This window comes from Schistocerca serialis, chromosome 4, assembly GCF_023864345.2.
Source record: "Schistocerca serialis cubense isolate TAMUIC-IGC-003099 chromosome 4, iqSchSeri2.2, whole genome shotgun sequence".
Taxonomy (NCBI): Eukaryota; Metazoa; Arthropoda; class Insecta; order Orthoptera; family Acrididae; genus Schistocerca; species Schistocerca serialis.
This window is the reverse complement of record NC_064641.1, coordinates 886,503,870-886,529,814: the sequence shown is the minus strand read 5'-3', so window position 1 is coordinate 886,529,814 and position 25,945 is coordinate 886,503,870. Positions and strand designations below refer to the sequence as shown.

At 37.8% G+C, this 25,945-nt stretch overlaps 1 protein-coding gene across 4 annotated transcripts in view; it reads left to right on the top strand.

Moving 5' to 3' along the window:
* Positions 1-10,361, top strand: part of LOC126473555 (epidermal growth factor receptor substrate 15-like 1) — a 179,657-nt gene extending 169,296 nt beyond the window's left edge. For 3 of the 4 annotated variants that reach the window (XM_050100687.1, XM_050100688.1, XM_050100686.1), the window contains one exon: positions 8,209-10,361. In XM_050100687.1, the coding sequence (XP_049956644.1) occupies positions 8,209-8,718 (510 nt within the window). In that variant the 3' untranslated portion in view covers positions 8,719-10,361. Of the gene's footprint in view, positions 1-8,177 lie in introns of all 4 variants that reach the window. The other variant, XM_050100689.1, reaches the window with a different exon arrangement.
* The last annotated feature ends 15,584 nt before the right edge of the window (positions 10,362-25,945 follow it).

Below are 25,945 nucleotides of genomic sequence, written 5' to 3'. Positions count from 1 at the left end.
AGTCATGACAAAACTCTACCATCTGGTGAGCAAGATGTATGAGACAGGCAAAATTCCCTCAGACTTCAAGAACAATTAATAATTCCAATCCCAAAGAAAGCAGGTGTTGACAGATGTGAAAATTACCGAACTATCAGTTTAATAAGTCACAGCTGCAAAATACTAACGCTAATTCTTTACAGACGAATGGAAAAACTGGTAGAAGCCGACCTTGGGGAAGATCAGTTTGGATTCCGTAGAAATGTTGGAACACGTGAGGCTATACTGACCCTACGACTTATCTTAGAAGAAAGATTAAGGAAAGGCAAACCTACGTTTCTAGCATTTGTAGACTTAGAGAAAACTTTTGACAATGTTGACTGGAATACTCTCTTTCAAATTCTGAAGGTGGCAGGGGTAAAATACAGGGAGCAAAAGGCTATTTACAATTTGTGCAGAGACCAGATGGCAGTTACAAGAGTCGAGGGACATGAAAGGGAAGCAGTGGTTGGGAAGGCAGTGAGACAGGGTTGTAGCCTCTCCCCGATGCTATTCAATCTGTATATTGAGCAAGCAGTAAAGGAAACAAAAGGTAAGTTCGGAGTAGGTATTAAAATCCATGGAGAAGAAATAAAAACTTTGAGGTTCGCCGATGGCATTGTAATTCTGTCAGAAACAGCAAAGGACTTGGAAGAGCAGTTGAACGGAATGGACAGTGCCTGGAAAGGAGGATATAAGATGAACATCAACAATAGCAAAACGAGGATAATGGAATGTAGTCAAATTAAGTTGGGTGATGCTGAGGGAATTAGATTAGGAAATGAGACACTTAAAGTAGTAAAGGAGTTTTGCTATTTGGAGAGCAAAATAACTGATGATCGTCAAAGTAGAGAGGATGTAAAATGTAGACTGGCAGTGGCAAGGAAAGCGCTTCTGAAGAAGAGAAACTTGTTAACATCGAGTATTGATTTAAGTGTCAGGAAGTCGTTTCTGAAAGTATTTATATGGAGTGTAGCCATGTATGGAAGTGAAACGTGGACGACTTCACTAGAAGAAGGGATAGGTCGGTAGGACATGTTCTGAGGCATCAAGGGATCACCAACTTAGTACTAGAGGGCAGCATGGAGGGTAAAAATCGTAGAGGGAGACCAAGAGATGAGTACACTAAGCAGATTAAGAAGGATGTAGGCTGCAGTAGGTACTGGGAGATGAAGAAGCTTACACAGGATAGAGTAGCATGAAGAGGTGCATCAAACCAGTCTCAGGACTGAAGACCACAACAACAGTTTCCTTATGCTTTGTTGTGCATACAGATTAGTTTGCTGCTTTATACGATTCACCAGACTCTCTGTAAGTAAACACAAAAACAAGTCTAAAGGTGTGCTGTTCTGGTCTAAACTGGTAAGGTTGCACTTTCCAGAGTGTCCTGAGAATGGATAGATATTTGGTACATGGTCAGTAGTCGTCCAGCCTTCCTCAGAATCGGTACAGCGCGGAGTTCTCGGTCTCACACTCACACTCACCCTCGGTCACCCACGCGCTTCAGGTGTGGTATCAGCAGGAACAACGGCAATACATCCTTCTGAAGAACTTGGACGCTCGCTCTCCTCGTCTGAATTTACCATAAAAGTAGTACTTGCAAATAAAATCACTTACTACAGTAGTTACATATTGAAAGCTCTTTCAATTGAAATCTGAATAAAAATATTGCGTATTTTGTTATCTGCATTCCTTACTTGAAGACTCAGAATCTTCTTGAGTATAGTCTGTATAACCATTAGAATCAAGCAAATCATAATCTGTCAAACAATGCTTCGCCATGACGACGCAACTGAGCATGTGTGTAGCAGAATATTCCCACTATCAGAGCCTCACAAAAAAAGTGGTTCTCCCTTGTCCAGCATGCCCGCACCATCTAGCATCAAATACTTCAAATATACCCTCTGCCTTGCCACCCGGACCGTTGGGAACACTATGAACATGTGAAGGAAGGAAGGGGAAGATCGAGCACATGCGCCCATAAAATTACAGGGGACAGATTTTCGGGCTGGTCAGGCGCACCCGTATTTTTACGGGTGTCTGCTCCTAAGTGTTAACCTTCATCCACTCATTGCTGCCATTGTTGGTGCCAACAGTGACCAATATTTATAGAAAAGTGCCCACACATTCAAGGCAACATTCAGTTGGACTCTTATACCAGGTGATTTTTTTCCACCATGTACAAACTCTGGGGATTGATCAATGAGAGGATGTGGATCAAAACAAATCTAAATGAACTTATGTCTGGAAACGCATTGTTTCCATGGTAAAGATCATTTTTTCAATCACACATTGTTACAGAGACTGGTCTAATATGCTGTGTACCATGCAGCCACAGTTACAGTATGTTTTGAACATGGTTTCCATGTGCCTCAATACATGCATGTATGTGCTGTAACATGTTCTGTCTCACACATTGTTTGGGCAGGCTGCATCTGAATAGTGTCAAAGGCAGCATGAATACACTGCTCCAGTGTCTCCACATCTGGAATGGGCTCTGCATCCACAATACTTTTGAGATGGCCCCATAACCAGAAATCGCATGGGTTGAGATCCGGTGACAGTAGGCAATGCAAAAGGATCCCTACGCTCGATCGATCACCCAGGGAAAGACATGACTGAGATGCGTCCAGACGTTAATGGCGAAGTGGGCTGGAGCACCATCATGAAGCTGTCACAGAACGCTTCAAATCATCAATAGCAGGGGAAGCAAAGTCAGTCGCAAGAAATGCTGATAGGTCCAGCCCGTTACGCAATGTGGAAGGAAGAATGGTTCCAAAATGCGGTCGCCATTTACCCGGCCCTCACATTCTGGCTGCACCAATGCTGATTATTCGCTGTCATCATACCGTGGGGGTTCTGTGTAGTATCCCACAGATAACTGTTATGAAAGTTGAAGATACCATTCCACGTAAAGGTGGTCTCATCTGTGAATAGAATGGACGACACAGATCCCGGTATCATAGTTGCCAGGTGAAGAAACTAGTGACAGAACTGCTCACGGTGTAGAAAGTCTGTCGCTATTATGCCCTGCACTTGCTGTAAGTGATAAGGGTAAGTAACAACTGCCGTGGAGAATGTTCCGCACCATCATCTGGCTTACACTGTACTGGTAGGCAGCGTAACACTGTCCCTCCTTTCAGTCGTCATGCAAACATCGAAATGGCAGATATTGAGATAGCCGATTGCGGAATTGAATAGCAGCTACAATAGCTTAGTAGTGGAAAGGTATCAGGACCAGATGAGGTACTTACAAGATTCTATAAAGATTATGTGAAATAACTTGCTCCCCTTCTATCAGTAATTTATTGTAGATCGCTTGAGCAACAAAAGATACCTTAACGATAGGAAAACAGGGCGGGTCATTCCCATTTTTAAGAAAGGTCGTAAGACAGATCCACACAATTATAGACCTATATAGTTGACGTCAATCTGTTGTAGAATTATGGAACATGTTTTATGCCCAAGAATTATGACATTTGCGGAAAATGAACATCTCCTCTATAAAAATCACCATGGATTTCGCAAACAGAGATCCTGCAAAACTCAGCCCACCCTGTTCCTACATGAGATCCATAGCACAGTGGACAATAGCAATCAGAGTGATGCTGTGTTCCTTGATTTCAGTAAGGCATTTGACACCATCTCACATTGCCATTTAATGAAACAAATAAGGAGCAGACTTGCAATTGGATTCCAGACTTTCTTGCAGATAGAACTCAACACGTCACTCACAATGGAACAAAATCGACAGATGTTAAGGAGTACCACAGGGAAGTGTGATATGACCATTGCTGTTTACAATATATATAAATGATCTAGTAGAAATTGGATGCTCTTTAAAGCTATTCGCAGATGATGCAGTTGTCTATACCAAAGTAGCAACACCAGAAGATAGTAAGAATTTGTAGAATGACCTGCAGAGAATTTACGAATGACACAGGCTCTGGCAGTTGACCCTGTACCTAAATAAATGGAACATAAGAAAAGAAATCCACTACTATACAGCTACACTATTGATGACAAACAGCTGGAGACATTGTCTGCCATAAAATATCTAGGCGTAACTATCCAGAGCGACTAAGTGGAATGACCACATAAAACAGATAGTGTGAAAAGTAGATACCAGACTCGAATTCAAAAGAAGAATCTTAAGGAAATGTAACTCGTCAACTTGTTCATCCTTCTGGGATCCCTATCAGGTAGGACAGAGAGAGGAGATAGAAGAGATCCAACAAAGAGCAGCGTGTTCTGTCACAGGATCATTTAACTGGCGAGAGAACATTACAGAGGTGCTAAACAGACTCCATTGGCAGATGTTACAAGAGAGGTGTTGTGCATCATAGAAAGATTTACTATTGAATATTTGGGACAGCACTTTTCAGGAGGAGTTGGACAACATATTACTTTCTCCCACATACATCTCACATATTGACCACAAGGAGAAAATTTGAGTAATTAGAGTCAGTACAGAGGCTTACCGACAATTACTCTTCCCACGCACTATTCCTGAGTGAAACAGGGTTGGAGGGATCAGATAATGGCACTGAAGGTACTCTCTGCCACACACCATTAGCTGGCGTGGGAGTATGATGCAGATGTAGATGTAGGCCAACTGCCTGATACTGACAAGGTTGTCGCCTTCCGCAGTGTTAATCACATTTTCCTCCAAGTCTGATGACCGAGCATTTCGGATACACCCTTCATGATTTCCTGATTCCTAAAATGACCCTGTCGCAGACAAACAGTGAAACACTATTGCAAACATTGAATGCTGTGGGTGTTGTCTGTGGGGATAGGTCTCCTGATACAACCTTGCTGCCTGTTGCCATTTGCCTTCTTTCTGTAAGTAAACACCATGTCGACAAGCTCTCAATTCAAGTACGGAACTGTTGTGTATACATCCACAACAAGGTGAGTCAGCAAGAGATACAATATTACCAATTTTATTGTCGCAGGAGGGGTACCCTAGGGAACCATGCATACACCCCCCCCCATCCCCCAGCCGCCATGTCCTCTCATCGACTAAAGTTTGTGCATGGTGGAAAAAGTCACCCTGTAGAGCCAGCATAAATATTTCTGATACACAGATTGTGGCCTGTGCAATTGCAGGTTTGAGTGTGAATAATTACATATTGTCATTGCAAAATATATAAGAAAACATGTGAAAGGAGGTCGTGGATTCTTTTGAAATCAGTTAGTTTGAAATAACATATAAAATTGTAGGCAAACCATGTTTCAAAATACTTCATCAATTGATGTCCTGAACTAAGTCTTTTTGTCCCCTTATAGTGAGGGCAATAATTTGACTTTGTTTTTAGCTATGGTGCAGTCCGTACTGAATTTTTGCTGCCTGTGATGCCATAAATCCTCAGTGGCATTGCGATTTTCGTTTTTCTTCATAGTGGGATTCCACAAATGTGTATCTTGCCAGTAAAGAAGACATTGTGATTTCAGAAATTCAACCTGGAAGTATAAGCAACAAACTCACTCTTGTTTTGAAATGATATAAAAAACAAAACAATGTTGGCACCAATGTGTGGTCGACATATCTATATTGACCCTCACGCCTTTGATGTGAAAGACCATCAAACAACAGTCACACCAACGTTGCAGCCAGTGTCGTTTCCATTGCTCATCGATACTCACATTTGAATGACACTGTTGCTGTCAATGTTGACTCCCATCTTAGCTTACAGAAGACATTTAGTGAATTAGCAGTGTACAGCCCATTGGAATTCAAAGCAAGTTGATAAGTAGGTAATCACTAAAGAAATTAAGGGTTACCGAATTCACTGTACTTTTATCGAATATTCAGCAGTACAGATTTTCCTTTGTGCAAGTTATAGTTCTTGGAACTGTTCATTCTTCTCGATTTCTGATCTTTACTTCTGAAACCTGTTTCCACACTATTTTCTTCAAACAGTTGCTGCTTACAGTATATGGCAAGACTTTATATTCCCTTTCTTGTATTTTGATGTCCAACCTGCCATCACATTACCTTATTTGTCAATTCACTAGATGATTATATTTGTGCTCTACTTATCCGAACACTCAGTATCTAATTGCCTTCTTCTAAGAGATTGTCATGGAAATGACTCTCACCAGGCTGTGGAAAGCTAGTTAAATAATCATTGATTCAGAGTTTCTGAGTAATGTGCTTCTTCCTGATATCTCTGGTACTACCATGGGAGTGGATGTGCAATTAGAGCCCAGCTAGAGTAACCAGATCAGAGTAGAGCTGGCCAGTGTATCCATAGTTATCAAGTAATGCACTGCAAGTGGGTATCAGTAAACAAAAGTAAAAATAAAAATGTACTTTCATACTGAGTGTTGTGGTACTCTTTATGTGACTCACTGTGTCACAGTAAAACTCTCATCTTCAAAAATTATTAATAGTCACATGTAAGCAACTCAGTAGCCACTCGGGGGAGATACCCCTATAATTTTGTAGCCTAGTGGAAGTACTTATTGGACAGATGAGGAGATGATTATTCAAGAAATTCAACAGTAAGGAAACCCATCCAAGGTTATTGTCAGATATAGAAGAGTAGTTCGTTACCCATTATAGATTCTACTCTGAGGTTTTTGTTCAACATGGGGTCCCGGGTTCAATTCCTGACGGGGTCAGGGATTTTCACCTGCCTCGAGATGACTGGGTGTTTGTGTTGCCCTCATCATTTCATCATCATTAATGGAAGTGGCAGAGTGGACTGAGCAAAGGTTGGGAATTTGTACAGATGCTGATAACCGCGCAGTTGAGTGCCCAACAAACCAAACATCATCATCATCATCATCATCATCATCGGTTTTGTTCAAATGAAATGTTACAAGAACTTTTGACAAAGACTGATGTGATAAAAGATGTTTGAAACTCATGTTTTTTTACCTGAAGATGATCTGAAAGACTGAAACTGGTTATAACATATAAACAATTCACCTAGCAGATATCTGTGTGTTTGTGTGTATGTATGAGTTTTGTTAAGTGTTAAAAGTTGCAGATATCTACAGTAAGAAGCATTCATGGAGCTTGTAATGGTGAAAGTAATGCATGGAATCAAGGATACACCATTGTCTACATTTTTTTCCTTTTTAATTTAATACCAACTTTAAGTTATTTTTTGAAAGACAAGTACAATAAAATGTGTTGCTGCACTGCATGTTCGATTTACAGTAACTTGTTACATCATAAAGGAATAATGTGGGTGAATCCAGATTTACCATGTGGCTCACCTTTCATTAAACTGTTTCTGTTGCCTCATGAATATTCGTAAAATTAGTATAATCGCACGCAGTAGTGTCTGCCTCTGTTTAAGTGTGGACTTAAGCAGATGATGATACAGATGGGTTGTGTTGGCCCTCTTTTGCATCTTGAATTACAAATGAAACTGAAGTGTCAGTAGATGTAAGCATTCAAGAGAGCTGCCAATTGAATGCAAAAACATGTAAAAGCAAACAACTTGGTGAATTGTGTAGCTAAATGGATTAATTTTGATTGCAGACAGAGAAGATTTATTACGGTGGCATATGCCATGCATTTAAAAGGAGAAAGTGTGGACTTCAAAGCAGATTACTAGGCTTTCCTATTCAACAATTGGATGAGATGCTATATTTATTTGTTAAATTTGATGTTTAGGGGCACTCATGTGGTGTATATAGTAGTATAGTTAATGTAAAAGACAAAAAATTTTAAAAAAATTAAAAAAGAGTTGGTATCTTTACTGAAAATTTTGAACAATGGATAAAATTGGGGAAAACTGGAATTGATGCTTATTTGTAGTTGCTGTATTCTAGAATAATTATTTTTGTACATTTTTTATTATTTTGAATATATTTCTCAAATTTGAAGTACCTGTTAGTGGCCTTGTAGCTTTAGTGTGGTTCATCTAGCTCTGCCTCCAATTTCCTGCTTGACAATTTAAATGCTTTTTCCTTCTTTTTTTTAAATTAGCAAAAGTTTTATTTTGAATTTATATTCTAGGTACTCCGTGCTTAGTTTGGTACCAGCACATGCATGTCTTCCTTCTGCCTGCTGCCCAGCTGTGGGTAAACCATGAACGTTATGATTTGTTGAAGTTTCCATTCAATTTCAGAATTTCGTGTCAGCTGTCCTGAGTAGCCTGGAATTTCCACAGTTGTCTTTTTCATATGTTTTTCAGCCTTAAAAACCTTCTGCTCCTCCCTCTTCAGTTTCTTGGTGCAGCAGAAGGTACACCAGTTCATTCCGTTAAGGGTGTGGGAAAGGTGTCAAAGAAGGAGTCCAGTACAACCAAAGATTCTACATCATCGTCACAGAACCGTTATGCTGCTTTGGAATTCACGGAAGATCCGTTCAGGAATTACAGATATGAAGATCCCTTCAATATTTCAGACCCATTTGAAGACAGTACACCAAATGGAATGCCTTCAGTATCGGAGAAAAAGCTCGATCCTTTTGGACTAGAAGCAGATGCATTATTTGTGAAAGATGCAGGTAGCACATTGAGTACTGTGAATGGCAGTAACTGTGCAGTAGATAATATTCATGGGCCAAAGCTTGCAATTGTTCCTCCTGAGGACCAGCAGTTGGCTTGGGCAGCTGCAGAAAGTCTGAAGTTGGAGAATGAACGCCGAAAAAGAATAGAGCAAGAGCAAGCTGATTTGGAATATGCTCTTGCACTTAGTCGAGGAGACAAAGCAAAACCAAAAAAAGTGCTGTGAGATGATGTGAAAATTTTTATCAGGTGTTAGAACATTAAATCTGTTGGTAGTGTTGGATGTAGAATAAGAGAATTGTAAAATACATTTGCATGGTTACATATGATTCCTTATGCTTGTGTTGATTTCTGTGCTTTTGGATATATCTTATTACAAATAATATGTGTAATTGACTGGCATACTATTTCTCGACAAGTGCATGTGTGTATTGTGCCTTCTTCCTGATCATGTAATTTATTGTCAATTTACTGTATGTATGGTATTATGGAAACATGGACAGTACTATTAAAGTGATAATATTGAAACAGTTACTTGCAAGTGTGATTAGTTGCAATTAAATGCTCTTTAAGTTTTGTTATAATGAAAGGATGTGCACTATATTTTTTTATTTGAAGTTGCATACCATAACATATTGTTTAATGAAGCACTGTCTGAATACTGTGTATTGTTGTAAGACTTTAGCTGTGTATATATAAATAATGTGAAGTGCCATTGAGGGAAACACTTTATGTTGTTCTGTTAGACTGTCGTTATCATATACCTTTTTGTACACTCAATGTTGTATTGGGTGCTTCATTTATGAGCATTAGGTACTTGGTTATGTGAGATGTGCAGTATTTAAAAAGTTCTGCTGTTATTTGAGATGCACTTAATGAATAGGTCTTCTTTAAAAAGAAAAAGTAGGTAAGTGTTAATCCTGTATATATTGAAACTGTACACTTAATTCAAGTCATGTATATAAATATTATAACAGGTTGAGTCTGTATTAGATTGTGCATACCTATATTATGACTTAGTCTGTGAGTGGTGTTGAGCTGACTGAGGTGATTTTTTTATCCCAATAGCAAGAATGATGAAACCATGAGGAGGTGCATGAATATTGTTTTCTCTCTGTGATACGTTTTTCATTAAAATTAGTTGATTTCTTAAAATTCAAAGTTATGTTAAAGAATTTGTACAAACATGGTTTGAAAGTAAAATGTAACATAAATTGTTGGTTGATTGTGTGTTAATGAAAACACAACTACATTTGGATGTAGTAACATATATGCTTGTAAAGAATGAATGGTAGCTGCAGCAAAAAAAAAGTATTATTTAGCTGCAGTGTAATATGTGATATTATGCATAGATTGTAAGACACATGAAACATATTTCATTGTTACTGCAAAGCAACCAGGTAGAAAGTTGATTTGTTACTTGTTTTTAGTTTGAGAATTGAGAAGTAGGCTGGATTTGAGTGTGAAATGTTGTACGTGTCATTTTGTGTACAATGCAAGCCTACTTCCTTGTTAATTATGTTGTTCAAGCTTGTAAAATATTGTGGGCAACAGTAAAATGCCTCACCTAAATACAGCTACGAGGAGCCTCCATATAACTAAACTTGTTACTGAATTGTAAAATATACTTGTAAGTACAAATACTGCTTATTTAAGTTACTTTACTAAAGTACAGAATTTAATTATTAAAATAATTATTTGCTTTACCTTGAATTCACAAACGTTAGTTAATAATACATGGTGCATTCTCTCTCTCTGTCTCTCTCTCTATCTATCTATCTATCTATCTATCTATCTATCTCTCTGTCTGTCTGTCTCGCAAACACACACACACACACACACACACACACACACACACACACACACACAGGTAAGTGTTCTTAAAAAAGCATAGATAAAATTGTTAGTATATCTACAAATTTTGAAAACAATTCATGCTTTGTATTTGACCTGCTTCCCCTCCCTGCCTGCTGAATGCCACTGTAGAGTAGTCTTGAGAAAGATACCAAAACAGACAAATAGTTATTCTGTCATTGGTAATTCACAGGTGTTAAGTACACACAAAATAAATACTAGTTTAAACAGCGACTTGCGTGTCATCGCTGCAGTGCTTGTCTTACAGCAGTGCTGTTTAATTGTAAACACAGTTTTCTTCAAAAAAAAAAAATTGTCATTTGCGGAGATATTTTTCTAGCATAAATGTTTTTGCTGAACTGCGGAAGTGTGTAATTCACCATTTTCTTCTTTTCACCCATCGTTTACACAAGGCTAAATACATATGAAATGTGTTGCATTTTGACATCCAGCCTTGAATGCAGATGTCTGCTTGACAGTTGTTAACCCTTTGTGTCTTCCTTTCCTTCCTTCCATGTCTTTTATTTCATTCAGGTGATTAACTAAATCTTTTATAGTGAGGTGTTCTCAAGAGAAAGAACATGATAAGTTAAATCCAATCACTAGTACACAAAATTCTCTTTCCCTCCCCCTACTGCGCCCCCCCCCCCCTCTCTGCCCTCAGAATACACATGTGGATGAACCACTCTTGCAAATTATAAGATTACATTTAAATTTATGGTAAGAATAATTGTTGTAATATCCATTGGTTACCAGAATTCCACAAAGTACTTCCAAATTGTTTGACATCTTTATACTGAACAACTACCTGTTTCTGTTATTGGTACTAGTACTCACTCGGTGGATTGTTCTTGTTTCTTACCTGATTTATTCAGTCGTCATATTTCTATATACTGCTTGATAAACAGCCCTGCGGCATGCTACATATGATAGTGCCAATTCTATATGTACTTAAGACTCTTTGACTTTACTGCATTGTGTATGAAGTTTGTTCGTGTGAGAGAATTTCTGGTGAAATGGAAAGGGTACTATTATTTAATGTCTTCCAGAAGCCATTTTTTTCCTCTTTTAATATACAAACAAAAGTGTGTAATCACAGTACTACTGAGGTAATAATGCTATACCCCACATTTCCACCGTATCAGAAACACGGTGAAAATGTGCAATGAACATCATTTCCATCCTGTTGAGGTATGTGTTGGGATTGGTACAGATTTATATAAAATTTTATTTTCTGCTAAAATGGTGTTTAATTCAGCTTTGCTTTAATTAGTATGTGCTTAAAGATTTCGTCCCCTGCACATTAAAAATTTCATTTAGTTGGAGATGAGATCTTTGTTTTGTTTAAATATAACATTTGCACAAAGGAAAGGAGTAAAATCAAATAGTACAATAGTAACCCTTTTTTAACCTTTAGCCATGGTTTGTGCTGCACTATTGTAGTTTTTCTACATATTCAAATTATCTAGAATTTACCAGGAGAAGAGTGTATTTTTTGTGTTTTGGGACTACAGTTTTCTGATTCAACATATGCGTGTTTCATTTTTAAAACTGAACACGGGCAGTGTCAATTTAGTTTGTCACACACTGATGCCAGATGAGCATAAATGTCCCAATAAGTAAATTAGTTGGTTCTTGTTTGGTAACCTTAACTAATCCTGCTGACCTTAACTAATCCTGCTGTAATCTCACTTTGGTGATGCAACGCTCTGTTTTTATAAACCTCATCTGAGTAAGATGAATGTAAAATTTGCAGTGTGCTTGGTTTTTCTGAGACTTAAATGACATGGTGACCGTTATTTATATTTCTGAATGAGATGGCCCGCACTAATGAACACTCAAATTTGTGCATTCATGTCTATCTCATTAAGTTGTCTCTGATGCCATCACTTACATTAACTGGAATGCTTTCAATCAAAAGCAACAAATGCTTCTTTCATGTGTTTTTTAGTATGTGCTGTTTTCATGAGGTTACCAGTTCTTTAATTTTTGTGGTTTCAGGAGCAGCAACCAAAGTTTATAAGTATTGCCAAATATTGTTGCAATATAATGAATGACAAAATTTATTTACCACAGTATTCATGGAAAGTAAAAATGAGGTTTGTTCTTGGGTCTGTAGTAATATGGTGTGATCACTGTGCCTGGAACTTCTGTGTGTGTGTAGGGGGGGGGGGGGGGGTGCTGGTTTCTTGAGAGAATGAAGTTTCTTAAATTTTGTGGAATTTGTTGAGAAAGTTAAATGTTGGAAGGTTGGGGAAAAGTAACAGTGGTACTTGAAATTGCAAGTTTTTTGTTTATAGAAGAGACAAGGTGTTTGGTCATACTCTCTATTTAAAAAGTCTGGAAGTTGGCTCTACTTGTATAATCAGTAAACTATAATGAGTAAAGTAATTCATATTCAGTGGAATGCAGTGTTTCTTGTAAGTCTTTTGTTGTATGTTTCTCTTTTCCGATTAAAAAATCTCTGCCATGTATTACGTGAGATCCAGATTTATATGCAGTATGTTTCCAGACTACAGCAGTCTGTAAAGTAAATTCATTTGTTGTGTGGAAGGTATCACATGTAGGCATTATTAATGTTCTGAGTAGGTCACAGAGGATTCTTGCAGCCATTAGCAAGTAGATTCAACCACATTTGGTGTAAATAATGCACATAATTAAATCTCCACATACTATGTATAGTATAGTAATGGTGATGTAATATTACTTCAGAATTTTAGTAAATTATGCTAATTTCCAAAAACCTCAACCACTGGTTACCATAAAAAGCGCAATATTTCAGTTAAGTTTATGAATCTGATGCAAAGTATGTAACATAACAAAACATATTGTTTGAAATACGTTGTTAAATCTTGAATATAAAATTCTCTGCAGCTACATAGTGAAAAGATCAGAGAACTCTCATGAAAATCATTGTTTCTTATGCACTTTGTACTATTTTCATTTCTACTTTTGGACAGAAAGACTTGGTGTTACCTTTCCAAAGTGTGTGATGCTAAGAATACAAATGAAAAAAGTTTTGATACTCCGCCCAAAATTTCATGAATATTTAAATTTTTGAATTACATATGACACAGCAGATATAACTTGAGACATAGAATTTACTCTCGTGACAGTATAGTACACTTATTAACTCGTTTCACTCATTCTTGTCTTTGGTGTACGAAATGATGATTGTGCAGTGACAACAAGTGAAGTGTGTTTTGCAAGTCAGTAAAGTAACAATTGTAAAACAAGTCACATAATTAACATTAAGTAATTTGGTGATGATGTCATGTATACTGAAGTAGTATCACTATAAAGTGGAGACACTTCAAAGAAATAAAGTGTGAAAAGCCTAAACTGGGTTTTGCAATAATTAGGAAGTAGGTTTATATTCCATTTTGAACAACACTGTACCCATGCATTATCTATCCATATACGTGTATATATAAATTTGGAGTTCCTACAGTGTTGCTTGCCCAGTAAAATGTAGTCAGAATGTAAATACCTGTAAATTATTGAATTATTCATTATAATCCAAATATACCTGGTTGATCTAGTGCCTAACTGCAACTGCTTATACCATATAATGTTTTATTAAGTACATGACCTCAAAAAATAGCCATCTGTGACAATGAAAAAGTTAAATTACACTTTTTTTAAATAATCCGTTTGTCTCACACTGTGGAAATTAATATTCTGTATGTCTTACTCAGTTTTTCTACTATAATATTTTAACCTCCCCCCCCCCCCTCTCCTCTCTCTCTCTCTCTCTCTCTCTCTCTCTCTCTCTCTCTCTCTCTCTCTCTCTCTCTCTCCCTCCCTCCCTCCCTCCCCCCCCCGTCTCCCCCCCTCTCCCCCTACCCCCCTCCCCTCTATCCCCCCCTCCCCTCTACCCCCCTCATACGTGTATTGTGGGAGATGATTCATGGAGCAGGGACTCAGTTTTGTTCTTTAATTAATAACAGTATATAGACACCCATAAATAATATTCTCCTGAAGGTGTTCTCAAAATGTAGAAAGACTGTGGCATCCCGTCAACATTGATTGTATTTTTTCTTTACTTTTTTCAAAAATACGTTTTATACTCTCATATAAATGTTAGGTACTAGTGTGCACTTTAACTTTGCTAATTTAAGAGGATTTTTTTTTGGGGGGGGGGGGGGCGCAAGTAGAGAGAAGGAAATGTGTCCTCCCTCTCTTCCAGAGAAGGCACCATATCTTCACTTTGTTTTTCAAACTGGACGTCGAGGAAAAACACGAGTTAACAACATGTATTGCCCTAGATTATTACCATTGAAATGAAACAGCATCAGTAATTGCTGCTACATTGTTACAGAATACAGTATTGTTTGACACACAACAATGGTAGGAACTGGACACAAAATGCTTCCACCCTGAAGTCTTCAAAATTCTACTGATTTAGAGCTAAGGAATCCAGGCAAACAGATAAAGTGCACACTTAGTAATTAGTAAACTGAAGATTAGAGCATCCAATTGCTTGCATCCTTTAGTTGACATTAATACTGAAAGGGAAGACATAGCTGTCTATTTCCTGGAAATCTAATTGTTTCATTTTGTAATATAAGAAAGTAATTGGTTTTCGTGTGGAATAAAACAGTGAATCTTTGCTTCCATTGTTGCATTGTATTAATAACCTCATGCAAACAATACTCAAATGACCAATATAGTACTTGTTAATAAGTGCAATCACTCTTGTATTTTCTCTGGGCTAATACCAGATTGTATATCACTAAAACTACATATTCAAAACAAATGCTTAAGTAAATGTGTATGTTTAGAGAACTGTTGTTAAATAGTATTAAGATATTCTGTATTATCTATTTTTATGTCATGATGTTTGTTACTGATGAAGGAGACCATCGAAAATAGTTAGTCTTCATATAATGTGATCCACTAAGTGTATTGTGTGTATTGCTGTTGAGAGGTATCTGTGTATGTGTTCTGATCATAAATTTGTATGTTCTCCATGTAACAAATGTGCAAACAGGTGTGTAAAAAACTGTCTTTTTATGTCAACATTGCACAGGAATGAAAGCTGTAAATATCATTTTCATTGCATAAATGGTGTCAGTTTTAATACTAAAATATTCTGAATTCCCTTCTTTTGTTTTTAGCATTTCGGCAAAGGTTGGCAATTGAAATTTCTAAGTTCACTCTTTCATATGGGTTTGAATTCAAGTAAATATATTTTTACAGGAAGAGGATATGTTTCTTGCTCTTTCTTCCACAAAAAATTGCATAAGCAGCATTTTGAAGCATTAGAGTTTGACTACTGGTTACACCCCCCCCCCCCCCCCCCCCCTCTCTCTCTCTCTCTCTCTCTCTCTCTCTCTCTCTCTCTCTCTCTCTCTCTCTCTCTCTGTCTTACATTTTAATATCTCAGGGAAATGGCTTCTTTATTGAAATGCTGTGCATTCTTTTGTCATACTGAGTGCTTTGATAAAAGGCTTCTAAGTATTTTAAAGAAAACAATGTTAATACAATAACTATTGTTGCCACACTGCAGCTTTACTAAGAAAGTGCACCACAACATTATAGCTCTACATAATAGTGTGTTTCTGAAATGTCAAATTCAGTGTCACTTCAGCTTCCAACAAAATAATTAATTGCATAATCTATATAAAATTAATAACTAAGATTAAATTTTGAGAGTGTGTGGTGATTGTGAACTAACAAAGTCTCTCTCTAGGTAGCAGTAAACACTACCATTTGTTGAATAACCTTCCAAAATTGAATAATTTAATATAAACAAATGACCCTTATATATCTTTTCAATTATTTTTCTAGATGATTTTATTATATTCCAAAAAATTAAATGATTCCATAAATTAATTAAGCCAGTATTTAAAATTACATTATTCAGTTAGTGTCAAAATGGCCATATATTCTAACTTCTTGTGCCAAAAACTTCTTATAGATTGGTTCTAGTAACTTTCTCTAGTGTAATGATTGCCAGTATCAATACACAGTCTAGTGGAGTAGAGGTGAACTAATTGTTCAATTTAAAGCTGATTTGGTGATTGACCAGGAAGAGTTAGTATGATTATGTGCTGCAGTTTACAACACCGTTTGAAATCCTCACAGAGAAGGCTGAATATTGATTTAGCCTGGCAAATCAATTAACAAAAAGAATGAGATGGTACAAACTTGCTAGTTCATACTGCTTTGGTGACCATGTACAAAAGGATTAGTTCAAATCAATAAACTGAAAAGCTGTCTGATAGTAAAGGACATAAACTGCAAGCTATGTTGACAAATGAAAGATTGAAGACAAGGTACATAGATGAGGAAGGGTGGTATATCAGAGGTGTACAGCAGGGTTTCCAAAAGAATGTGATGCTTTTTTTGGCTAGAATGTCACCTGTGATGCAACATGGGTCCACCTATAAATGAATAAATATATCGTTTAAATGTATTTTTGTGCATTGTGCTTTCACCTGTAATTTAGGATTTGTGGTGATAGATCCTGGAAATTCAGTTGTGTAATTACAGATGGGTTGCTGGCAACACTTTGAACTGCAACATCAATTATGCGATTTTGAAAGATATACATGCACAATGCTGAGAAAAATTCTCAAACTGGTGTGAAATTTGGGAGGTTTTGAATTGGACATTCTGTGCACCATGTTAATGTAGTGCTTGGAGAGTTATTCAGAATGTCTGTGCCTTCGCACAGAAGTGTGATTAATCCATCTCTTTCTCAGTGGTGGTATCACTCATAGTATTTCCTGCACCTGAATGGTTAATGTAGGGGACTCCCTGTACTGTTAATTGCCAGCAGAATCTGGTCCGAGTTAAATATAGCTGCAGAGTACATATAATATCATTTGAAACCTCTAGTACCAAAGCAAATTACCATACTTCGGGAAAAAAAGAGACTAACAAGACTGTAAGTTTGTATGTAGATGTGATAATCAATTGTGATAAGCTGAAAGTAATGAATAATGAATGCAAGAGGGTAAATCAAATATAAATGGAATTTTTGTTCCTGAAGATCTATGGTTGGTAGGAATGGGTCTGTGCTTCTAGTATGCTTGGGAGGAGCAATCTACACTCCCAACCAATTCATCAGTACCACTCATGATGTCTGAGCAACAGGTAAGACCCCTCCATTTTGCAACACTTAGTTATAAAATGTCTTGCTCGTGAAGGAGTTAGAGCCATGTAAATTTTTTGGTGATTACCTGCACAGTTCTGGAATTGAACACTGTCAAAAACTTGGGTGTTTGTGTGCTGTAAGTAGTTCAAGAAAGGATGAAAAGAGTGGAAAATCAGAAATACAGTCACCGTCCTCGGACCAATGTTATGAATGAAAACATTCATGCAGTTTGAGGCACTCATAAGGACGATCACCTGTTAAGCGTATCTGAAATTGCAGAAAAGGTCCGCATAAATTATGGGAACTATCAAGTGCTCATCACAAACAACCCAAAGTTCCATAAAGAGTGTACCAGACAGGCCCCTTGCCAGTGACCAAAGATCAGAAGTCAAGATGTTTTTGAGGTCTGTCAGGAGCTCACAGCAAGTTTTGCAAAAGGAGGTGATGCATTGTTTGTATCAGATCATCACCTGTGATGAAACGTGGATCCATCACTACACTGCCGAGTCAGACCAAGCCCAGTATGGAGAGGCAGAGGGAACAGGAGACATTCCCAGTGAAAGCCAAGGCTGAACTGTCAGATGACAAAATTAACTGCCATTGTACAAAGGCTGCTACATGCGGCCTAAGGATTTTTAGATCGGGTGCAATATATAAAGACAGGAGCACTAATCTTTTGTGATTTTGGTAATTATGGATTAATTTATGAAACTGCAGGAGTCAGAATCAGCATTCAACTTTATGTATTGAATCCAACAATAATTTGGTTTATCTAAATAATAACACTTTAGGAAAATGATAAAAGTATAATGTTGTGTTTTTGTTGTGGTCTTCAGTCCAAAGACTGGTTTGATGCAGCTCCCATGCTACTCATACCCTGTGCAAGCTTCTTCATCTCCCAGTACTTACTGCAACCTACATCCTTCTGAAGCTGCTTAGTGAGTTCACTGCTTAGTGAGTTCACTGCTTAGTGAGTTCACTGCTTAGTGAGTTCACTGCTTAGTGAGTTCATCTCTTTATCTCCCTCTACAATTTTTACCCTTCACGCTTCCGTCCAGTACCAAATTGGTGGTCCCTTGATGCATCAGAATGTGTCCTACCAACCAATCGCTTCTTATAGTCGAGCTGTGTCACAAATTTCTCTTCTCCCCAATTGTATTCAATACCTTCTCATTAGTTACACAATCTAACCGTTAATCGACAGCATTCTTCCGTAGCACCACATTTCGAAAGCTTCTATTCTCTTCTTGTCTAAACCATTTATCGTCCATGTTTCACTTCCATATATGGCTACACTCCATACAAAAAGACTTCCTGACACTTAAATCTATGCTCTGTGTTAACAAATTTCTCTTCTTCAGAAACGCTTTCCTTGCCATAGCCAGTCTACATTTTATATCCTCTCTACTTTGACCATCATCAGTTATTTTGCTGCCTAAATAGGAAAACTCATCTACTACTTTAAATGTCTCATTTCCTAATCTAATTCCCTCAGCATCACCCGACTTAATTCGACTACATCCCATTATCCTTATTTTGCTTTTGTTGATGTTCATCTTATATCCTGTCCATTCCATTCAACTGCTCTTACAGGTCCTTTGCTGTCTCTGCCAGGATTACAATGTCATCAGCAAACCTCAGAGCTTTTATTCCTCTCCATGGATTTTAATTCCTACTCCAATTTTTTTCTTTTGTTTCCTTTACTGCTTACTCAATATACGACTGAATAACTTCGAGGATACGCTACAACCCCGTCTCACTCCTTTCTCAACTACTGATTCTCTTTTGTGTCCCTTGCCTCTTATAACTGCCATCTGGTTTCTGTACAAATTGTAAAAAGCTTTTTGCTCCCTGCATTTGACCCCTGCCACTTTCAGAATTTGAAAGAGATTATTCCAGTTAACATTGTCAAAAGCTTTCTCTAAGTCTAGAAATGTAGGTTTGCCTTTCTTTAATCTATCTTTTAAGATAAGTCGTTGGGTCAGTATTGCCTCATGTTCCAACATTTCTATGGAATCCAAACTGATCTTCCCAAGGTTAGCTTCTAAAAGTTTCTCCATTTGTCCGTAAAGAATTTGTGTTACTATTTTGCAACCGTGACTTATTAAACTGATAGTTTGGTAATTTTCACACCTAATGGCACCTGCTTTCTTTGGAATTAGTATTATTATATTCTTTTTGAACTCTGAGGGTATTTCACCTGTCTCATACATCTTGGACACTAGATGGAAGAATTTGGTCACTGCTGGCTCCGAAAGCTATCAGTAGTTCTAACGGAATGTTGTCTACTCCCGGGGCCTTGTTTCTACTTAGATCTTTCAGTGCTTTGTCAAATTCTTCATGCAATATCATATCTCCCATCTCATCTCCATCACGCCCTCTTCCATTTCTATAGTATTGCTCTCAAGTACATCACCCTTGTGTAGGCCCTCTATATACTTACACTTTACACCTTTTGGCTTTCCCTTCTTTGCTTAGCACTGGTTTACCATCTGAGCTCTTAATATACATACAGGTGGTTCTCTTTCCTCCAAAGTTGTCTTTAATTTTTCTGAAGGTGGCATCTGTTTTACCCATAGTGACACATGCTTCTACATCTTTACATTTGTCTTCTACCCATTTTGCACTTCCTGTCGATCTCATTTTTGAGACATTTGTATACCTTTTTGGCTGCTCAATTTGCTGCATTTTTATATTTTCTCCTTTCGTCAATTAAATTCAATATCTCTTGTGTTACCCAGGGATATCTACTAGCCCTCATCTTTTTATCTACTTGATCCTTTACTGCCTTCACTATTTCATCTCTCAAAGCGACCCATTCTTCTTCTACTGTATTCCTTTCCCCTATTCTTGTCAATCGTTCCCTAATGGTCCCTCTGAAACTCTCTACAACCTCTAGTTCTTTCAGTTTATCCAGTTCCCATCTTAAATTCCTACCTTTATGTAGTTTCTTCAGTTTTAGTCTACGGTTCATAATGAATAAGTTGTCAGAGTCCACATCTGCCCCTGGAAATGTCTTACAATTTAAAACCTGGTTCCTAAACCTCTGCCTTACCATTACATATTCATGTCTCCAGGTCTCTTCCACATATACAACCCTGTTTCGTAATTCTTAAGTATATTGTACTATTTGAATAATACACTTATAGCCACACAGTGGACTACTGACTTTCGTGTAAAGTTTCCATTTCATAATTTTTCAAATTTAGTTAAATTCTTAATTTGTTGCTTAATTTGATAACCAAAGGCTCTATTGAGTTTAGAATGATGAGGGCAACAAAAATATAATGTTAAATCCTGGAATCATTCAAGCATAACAGCTCAAATGTAAAAAGTAATTTTGAATGTGGCCAAACTTTAATTATGAATATCATATAAGTTTATTCATTTTTTAGGTAAATGAAACTAGATACTAGAAAGAATGAAATCAGGGCTTTCAGATGGGCATTGACACTGCTAATGAGAAAACTTTGCTCTATAATTCAACTTAAAGAAAAATGTTTTGTGGGATCTTAACAATGATATTTCTATCAGCAGATTGAATATTGTGATGTAAGTAGTAAAGTTACATAAAATGTTACCTAAATAAGAATTTAGAGTGCACACTGTATATACAACTGCTTGTAATAGAAGCAGATGAAAAAATAAAGAAAATGTAGGTGTTTAAAAGGAGTAGAATAGATGGCAGATGGATTAAATTCACTTTGCTATGTTTTAAAGTCACAAAATCAGTTCATTAAGACAAGGGCTGAATGGTCAACAAAACAAATGAATGTGCTCTACATAATAGCTCATCAGCAGTTCACTCTTGCCCCTAGCCCTTCCACACCCAGGTTGCTGAGCTTCTCTGCAGTTAGTTTTCATTCGACCCACCACATAGTTGCACGACAGTTGTCGACTGTGTGGCACTCGGTCATTTAGGGGGACAACCAGTCTTTGTGAGAGATCTGGAATGGGTGCATCAGTGACACAGTGGGTCACTTGTAATGTTATTTTACACTTTTTGGTCACTCTCAACATGTTTAATTATAGGCAGTCAGCAGCACAGTGTCCATTAAGTTTACTGATTTCCATTTCAATATTATACCTTCACACAGTTTTCAGACTGCAAGGTCCATCCTTATAGGAACTAGTCACTGAAGTGCAAATCTTGGATCACACACAACTTACATGCAATTTGATTTTGCAGGAGACAGACAAGGTGTGGTACTTCTCATGGGCAAATATGGCTCTGCCACCTTTATTCCTCTTTCCACTGAAGTGGCTTTACAGTATGAAACACTGTTTAAGTCATAGGCCTACAGGTTACTGAACATTATGTTAAACAGCTCTTTGAATTTTATGACACAACGGTGAATATGGAAACACAGAAGTTGGTTCTTCTGATCATTTTCAGGCAATCGCCAGGAAACATAACAAATTTCATCAAAATTATAATATGGGTATGCTGACCTAACTGGGACTTATTATTTGTGAAGATTTGAGCACTGATTTTCTCTTTGTCTGTAGTGTCAGGGTCCGTAGAATAACTGACGGACACCTATTGACTAGTTCTCACAGTGGGGTTCACAACAGTGACTGTCGTTCATATTGCTGCATGCAATCACAACTTGTTTTTAGCCCTGAATGCCTTCAAAGATTTAGAAATAACAGTTATAATGAATGGTTATTTGGATCATGATGGCCATTGTTGAAAGTACAACATGTTGACCAATTCGATTCAGATCATAAAAGAGAAATACTGTATAACTGAAGCAACAGTCAGTCAAGTGTGTAGACAGAACTTTCAGGAGCACTGAGAACTGATTCAAAAAGCAGCCAGTGCAGATAAAATATTCAATCCTTTCTTAAAAATATTCATACAGGACTTTTGAGTCCTGTTTCCCACTAAAGGAAACAAAGGTAAAATTAAATAATTGCAGGGTTGAGGGATAGATAAAAATTTCATTGACATACCACTCAAATGAACAACTCACGAATAATGAAAACTGTTTTCGAATAACAGTAAACTATTGCAGTAGCTACTGTAATTTGGATTACAATATGATTTCTTTGTCTTTATCCCTATTGCGCAGTTGTGGCTATGTAGCTATTTTCAAGTGCCTTTCTCTGATTCTTTTAATACCCCTTGTCCCTCCCCCACCAACCCCCAATTGCTAACTGTCACGTAGTGTATGTACCATATTCATGGCAGATTATAGTCATTCAAAAAATTTGTTTCAGTTGTGGACTCAGCTGCAACTAAAACTAAGAAAATCTTTCACATGATAAACAAGACCTGAAGAACAAATGTACAATGGCTCGCTGAAGTCCAGGAGTATCTCAAAGACATCATTGTTGACCCACCGATAATAATATACAGACAGAAGATTGATTCTCGTAAGTTCACATACAAACAAATGACAGAAAGGAGTCTGAAACATGAAACCTTATGGACACTGGGGAGATGACAAATGTATAGTGGGAGTATGAAATTTTGGGAAGATACAAACAGTAGTTATCTTTAGTCTTTGTATTATGTGTTCTTTAAGGGTCCAAACAAAATGATAATCCTGGAGATGAATGCAGTTGACTCTGAAAATAATAGCTCTGGCTGAAATGATGATACATCAAATCATGGCCCGAAATTCCAGATTTACTCAGGCATTACCCCTGCTGATAAGCAACCAACTTCAGATGTGTTTATATCTCCACAGGCATGAGTTCAAAGAAGAGAACCTCTAAAGAAATGACAAAAATCATTTTGAAATTTCAAAGCAGTAATTCTTCTGATGTGTTTCTTGCAGAGTAATAAAACTTCTGGTGTCTTGGTAGGACCACACATTTGAAAAGCTTTGTTGTCAGTCAGACTCATGGAATATTTTCTGACAGACCTAATTTAGCAGTAGTTTCTCATCTGCAAAAATGTTGACTAGTTTCAGTGCTTTCTTTATTAATGTAGAGAGTGTGGGAGGCTGGGGGAAGTTTATTACTTGCATCCTTTGTCACATTCAATAACAATTCTATAAGGCACAATTAAACAATGGAAACTCTATGTAGGAAAAGACAGATGGCTACTTACCACAGGGAAGATATGTTAAGTTGCAGATAGGCTCAATTAAAAGACAGTTACATAAAGCTTTCAGTCACAGCCTTCATCAGCAAAATAGAAACGCACATCATTGATACACACAAGCAAGCACACCTCGTGCACAAATGACTGCCAGCTCAAGCAGCTTGGGTCAGAATGCTCAAGATGTGTGCTTGAGGTGTGCTTGCTTATGTGTGTGAATGGTGTTTGTTTCTCTTTTGCTGATGAAGACTGTGGCTGAAAGCTTAATGTAAGTGCCTCTATAAGACACAAGGTCTCCTGGGCCATGCCAAATAATAAGCAACCCAGGAAGTTCAATCTTTGTTGGCTGAGTATGGGTTCAATGAACTAGGAGATCCATAGCTGAGGACTGATGAGTGTCACCAGTCCTCAATAACCATAAGCTGTGTACATGCTTCAGTGAAACTGTGCAGTGTAAAGGTGAAACATAGTGTGTCACTAGGTGTACTGAGAGCAGATGGGTTGATGGCTGATAAGGTGAAACAGAGTTTAGCAGGCAATGTCTGTGGGACCTACCATTCCTGAGATGCTTACCCATTCAAGTGAGGTTCTGCAAGGTTGTATCGTCTGTTCCGTAACTGCTCATGCGACCAAATTTTTCGTGACTATCCAAATCTAAAAACTTCCAGTGAGCCAGGTGGACCAGTGGTTGACTAATGCTAAACAGTGTGTGAAGTGGAGCACTGGTTGACCAACAGCTGGCAAATAAGAGAGCTTGACAGGCTGTAGAGCAATTATCATTTCACAGTAAAAAATTAGATATTAAATGAGTACATCTATATCAAAATGACTTTATGATTGCCGGCCGAAGTGGCCGTGCGGTTAAAGGCGCTGCAGTCTGGAACCGCAAGACCGCTACGGTCGCAGGTTCGAATCCTGCCTCGGGCATGGATGTTTGTGATGTCCTTAGGTTAGTTAGGTTTAACTAGTTCTAAGTTCTAGGGGACTAATGACCTCAGCAGTTGAGTCCCATAGTGCTCAGAGCCATTTTTTTGACTTTATGATTATTAAGAGATCGAAATGGACATTTGATATAGCAGCAACATTCTGTAGCCAGAATGCATTAGAAGACATATCTGGAACCCTAAAACTGGTAAAACATCTTATTATTAGTGCATTTCTTATTGAAATGACCACACACCTAAACAAGCTGACTGTTTAAATGCAAAAGGATAGGGGAATATTTTGCTGTAATAGAAAAGAATTATCCATAGCTAAAGCAAGTGTGTCACCTTCTGCTATGACATGAACATTGATGCAAAAGAGTTGTTGAAGAAATGGTGGAACAAGGTATAACAAACACCCTAAATGTTATGAAGTAGCTCAATGGAGATCTCCTAGTGGCAGCTGCAATTATAACCTTCAACTCTCCAAATTTACCAATGTGTAGATTGCAGTTGGTGGGCAGGCAGCCTATGTCTAGGATGGGAGAGGAACATGTGAGCACCAGAGGGATGGCCAGTTTGAAATGAAAACAGAGCATTAAAAGAAAGTAATTGTGTATTCAGAAACTTACAGAGTACTTGATGGCCCATCTGGGCTAATCCACTAGTCTGGATGTGGGACTGTCTGTTTTGCTTGCAAGTGAAAGCAAACTCAAAAGTATCTGCTCTGTCTCAAAGCTAGATCACAGGAGAGCAAAGCACCCAAGTTCTGCTCCCAGGGACACAGCCATTACCAACAAAGTGACTCCTTTCTCATGTGCTTCCCATTGGCTGAGTTGTGGTATCGGCACTTTTAGTGTATTCAGTGCAGGGCTAAAAGTGTATACTGTCAGTAGCTTTTACCAGAAAGAACTGCTTTTGTTCTGAAGGGACAGGTCAGTCAGTAAGTCATGTGGACACTGCACGAACTCATGCTATGTTCCAAGCCTGTAGCTCAGTTGCAGCTACATGCATGGAAGAAAAACGTAAAATCTCGATGAATTGTCAGTAAATTACATGTGATAACCCTAACTGGCTAGGCACCCTGTATAGTCCTCCCCCCTTCCGTAGGGCCTACAGTAGTGGGGGAGTGACTCTTATGGGGGAGTGACTCTTATGGGGGCTTAATGCTATGGTGGGATCTGTTCCAATTGTTTTTATTTATTGTAAGTGGAAGGGGACTTACATGTCAAGTGTATCAGATTTCACCACAAAAGTAAATAGTAAAATATTAGATGTTCATATTTTGTGCAAGAAGGAAGTATTGTTAGTAAATCAGATTGATCAAAGCAACTGAAATCATCCTAGTCAGAACTGTATAATAATGACTGCAGTAAAATAATGCAATGAATTTTGATGTAGCGAAACAATTTCTCTTAATAGCTTACTGTAACAGTGCTAAACTCGTTCCTCACATCTGTTTGGGGCAGTAATCTGCTTTTATCTGGGGGCCAGAAATATGCTGATAGGAGAAATGAAA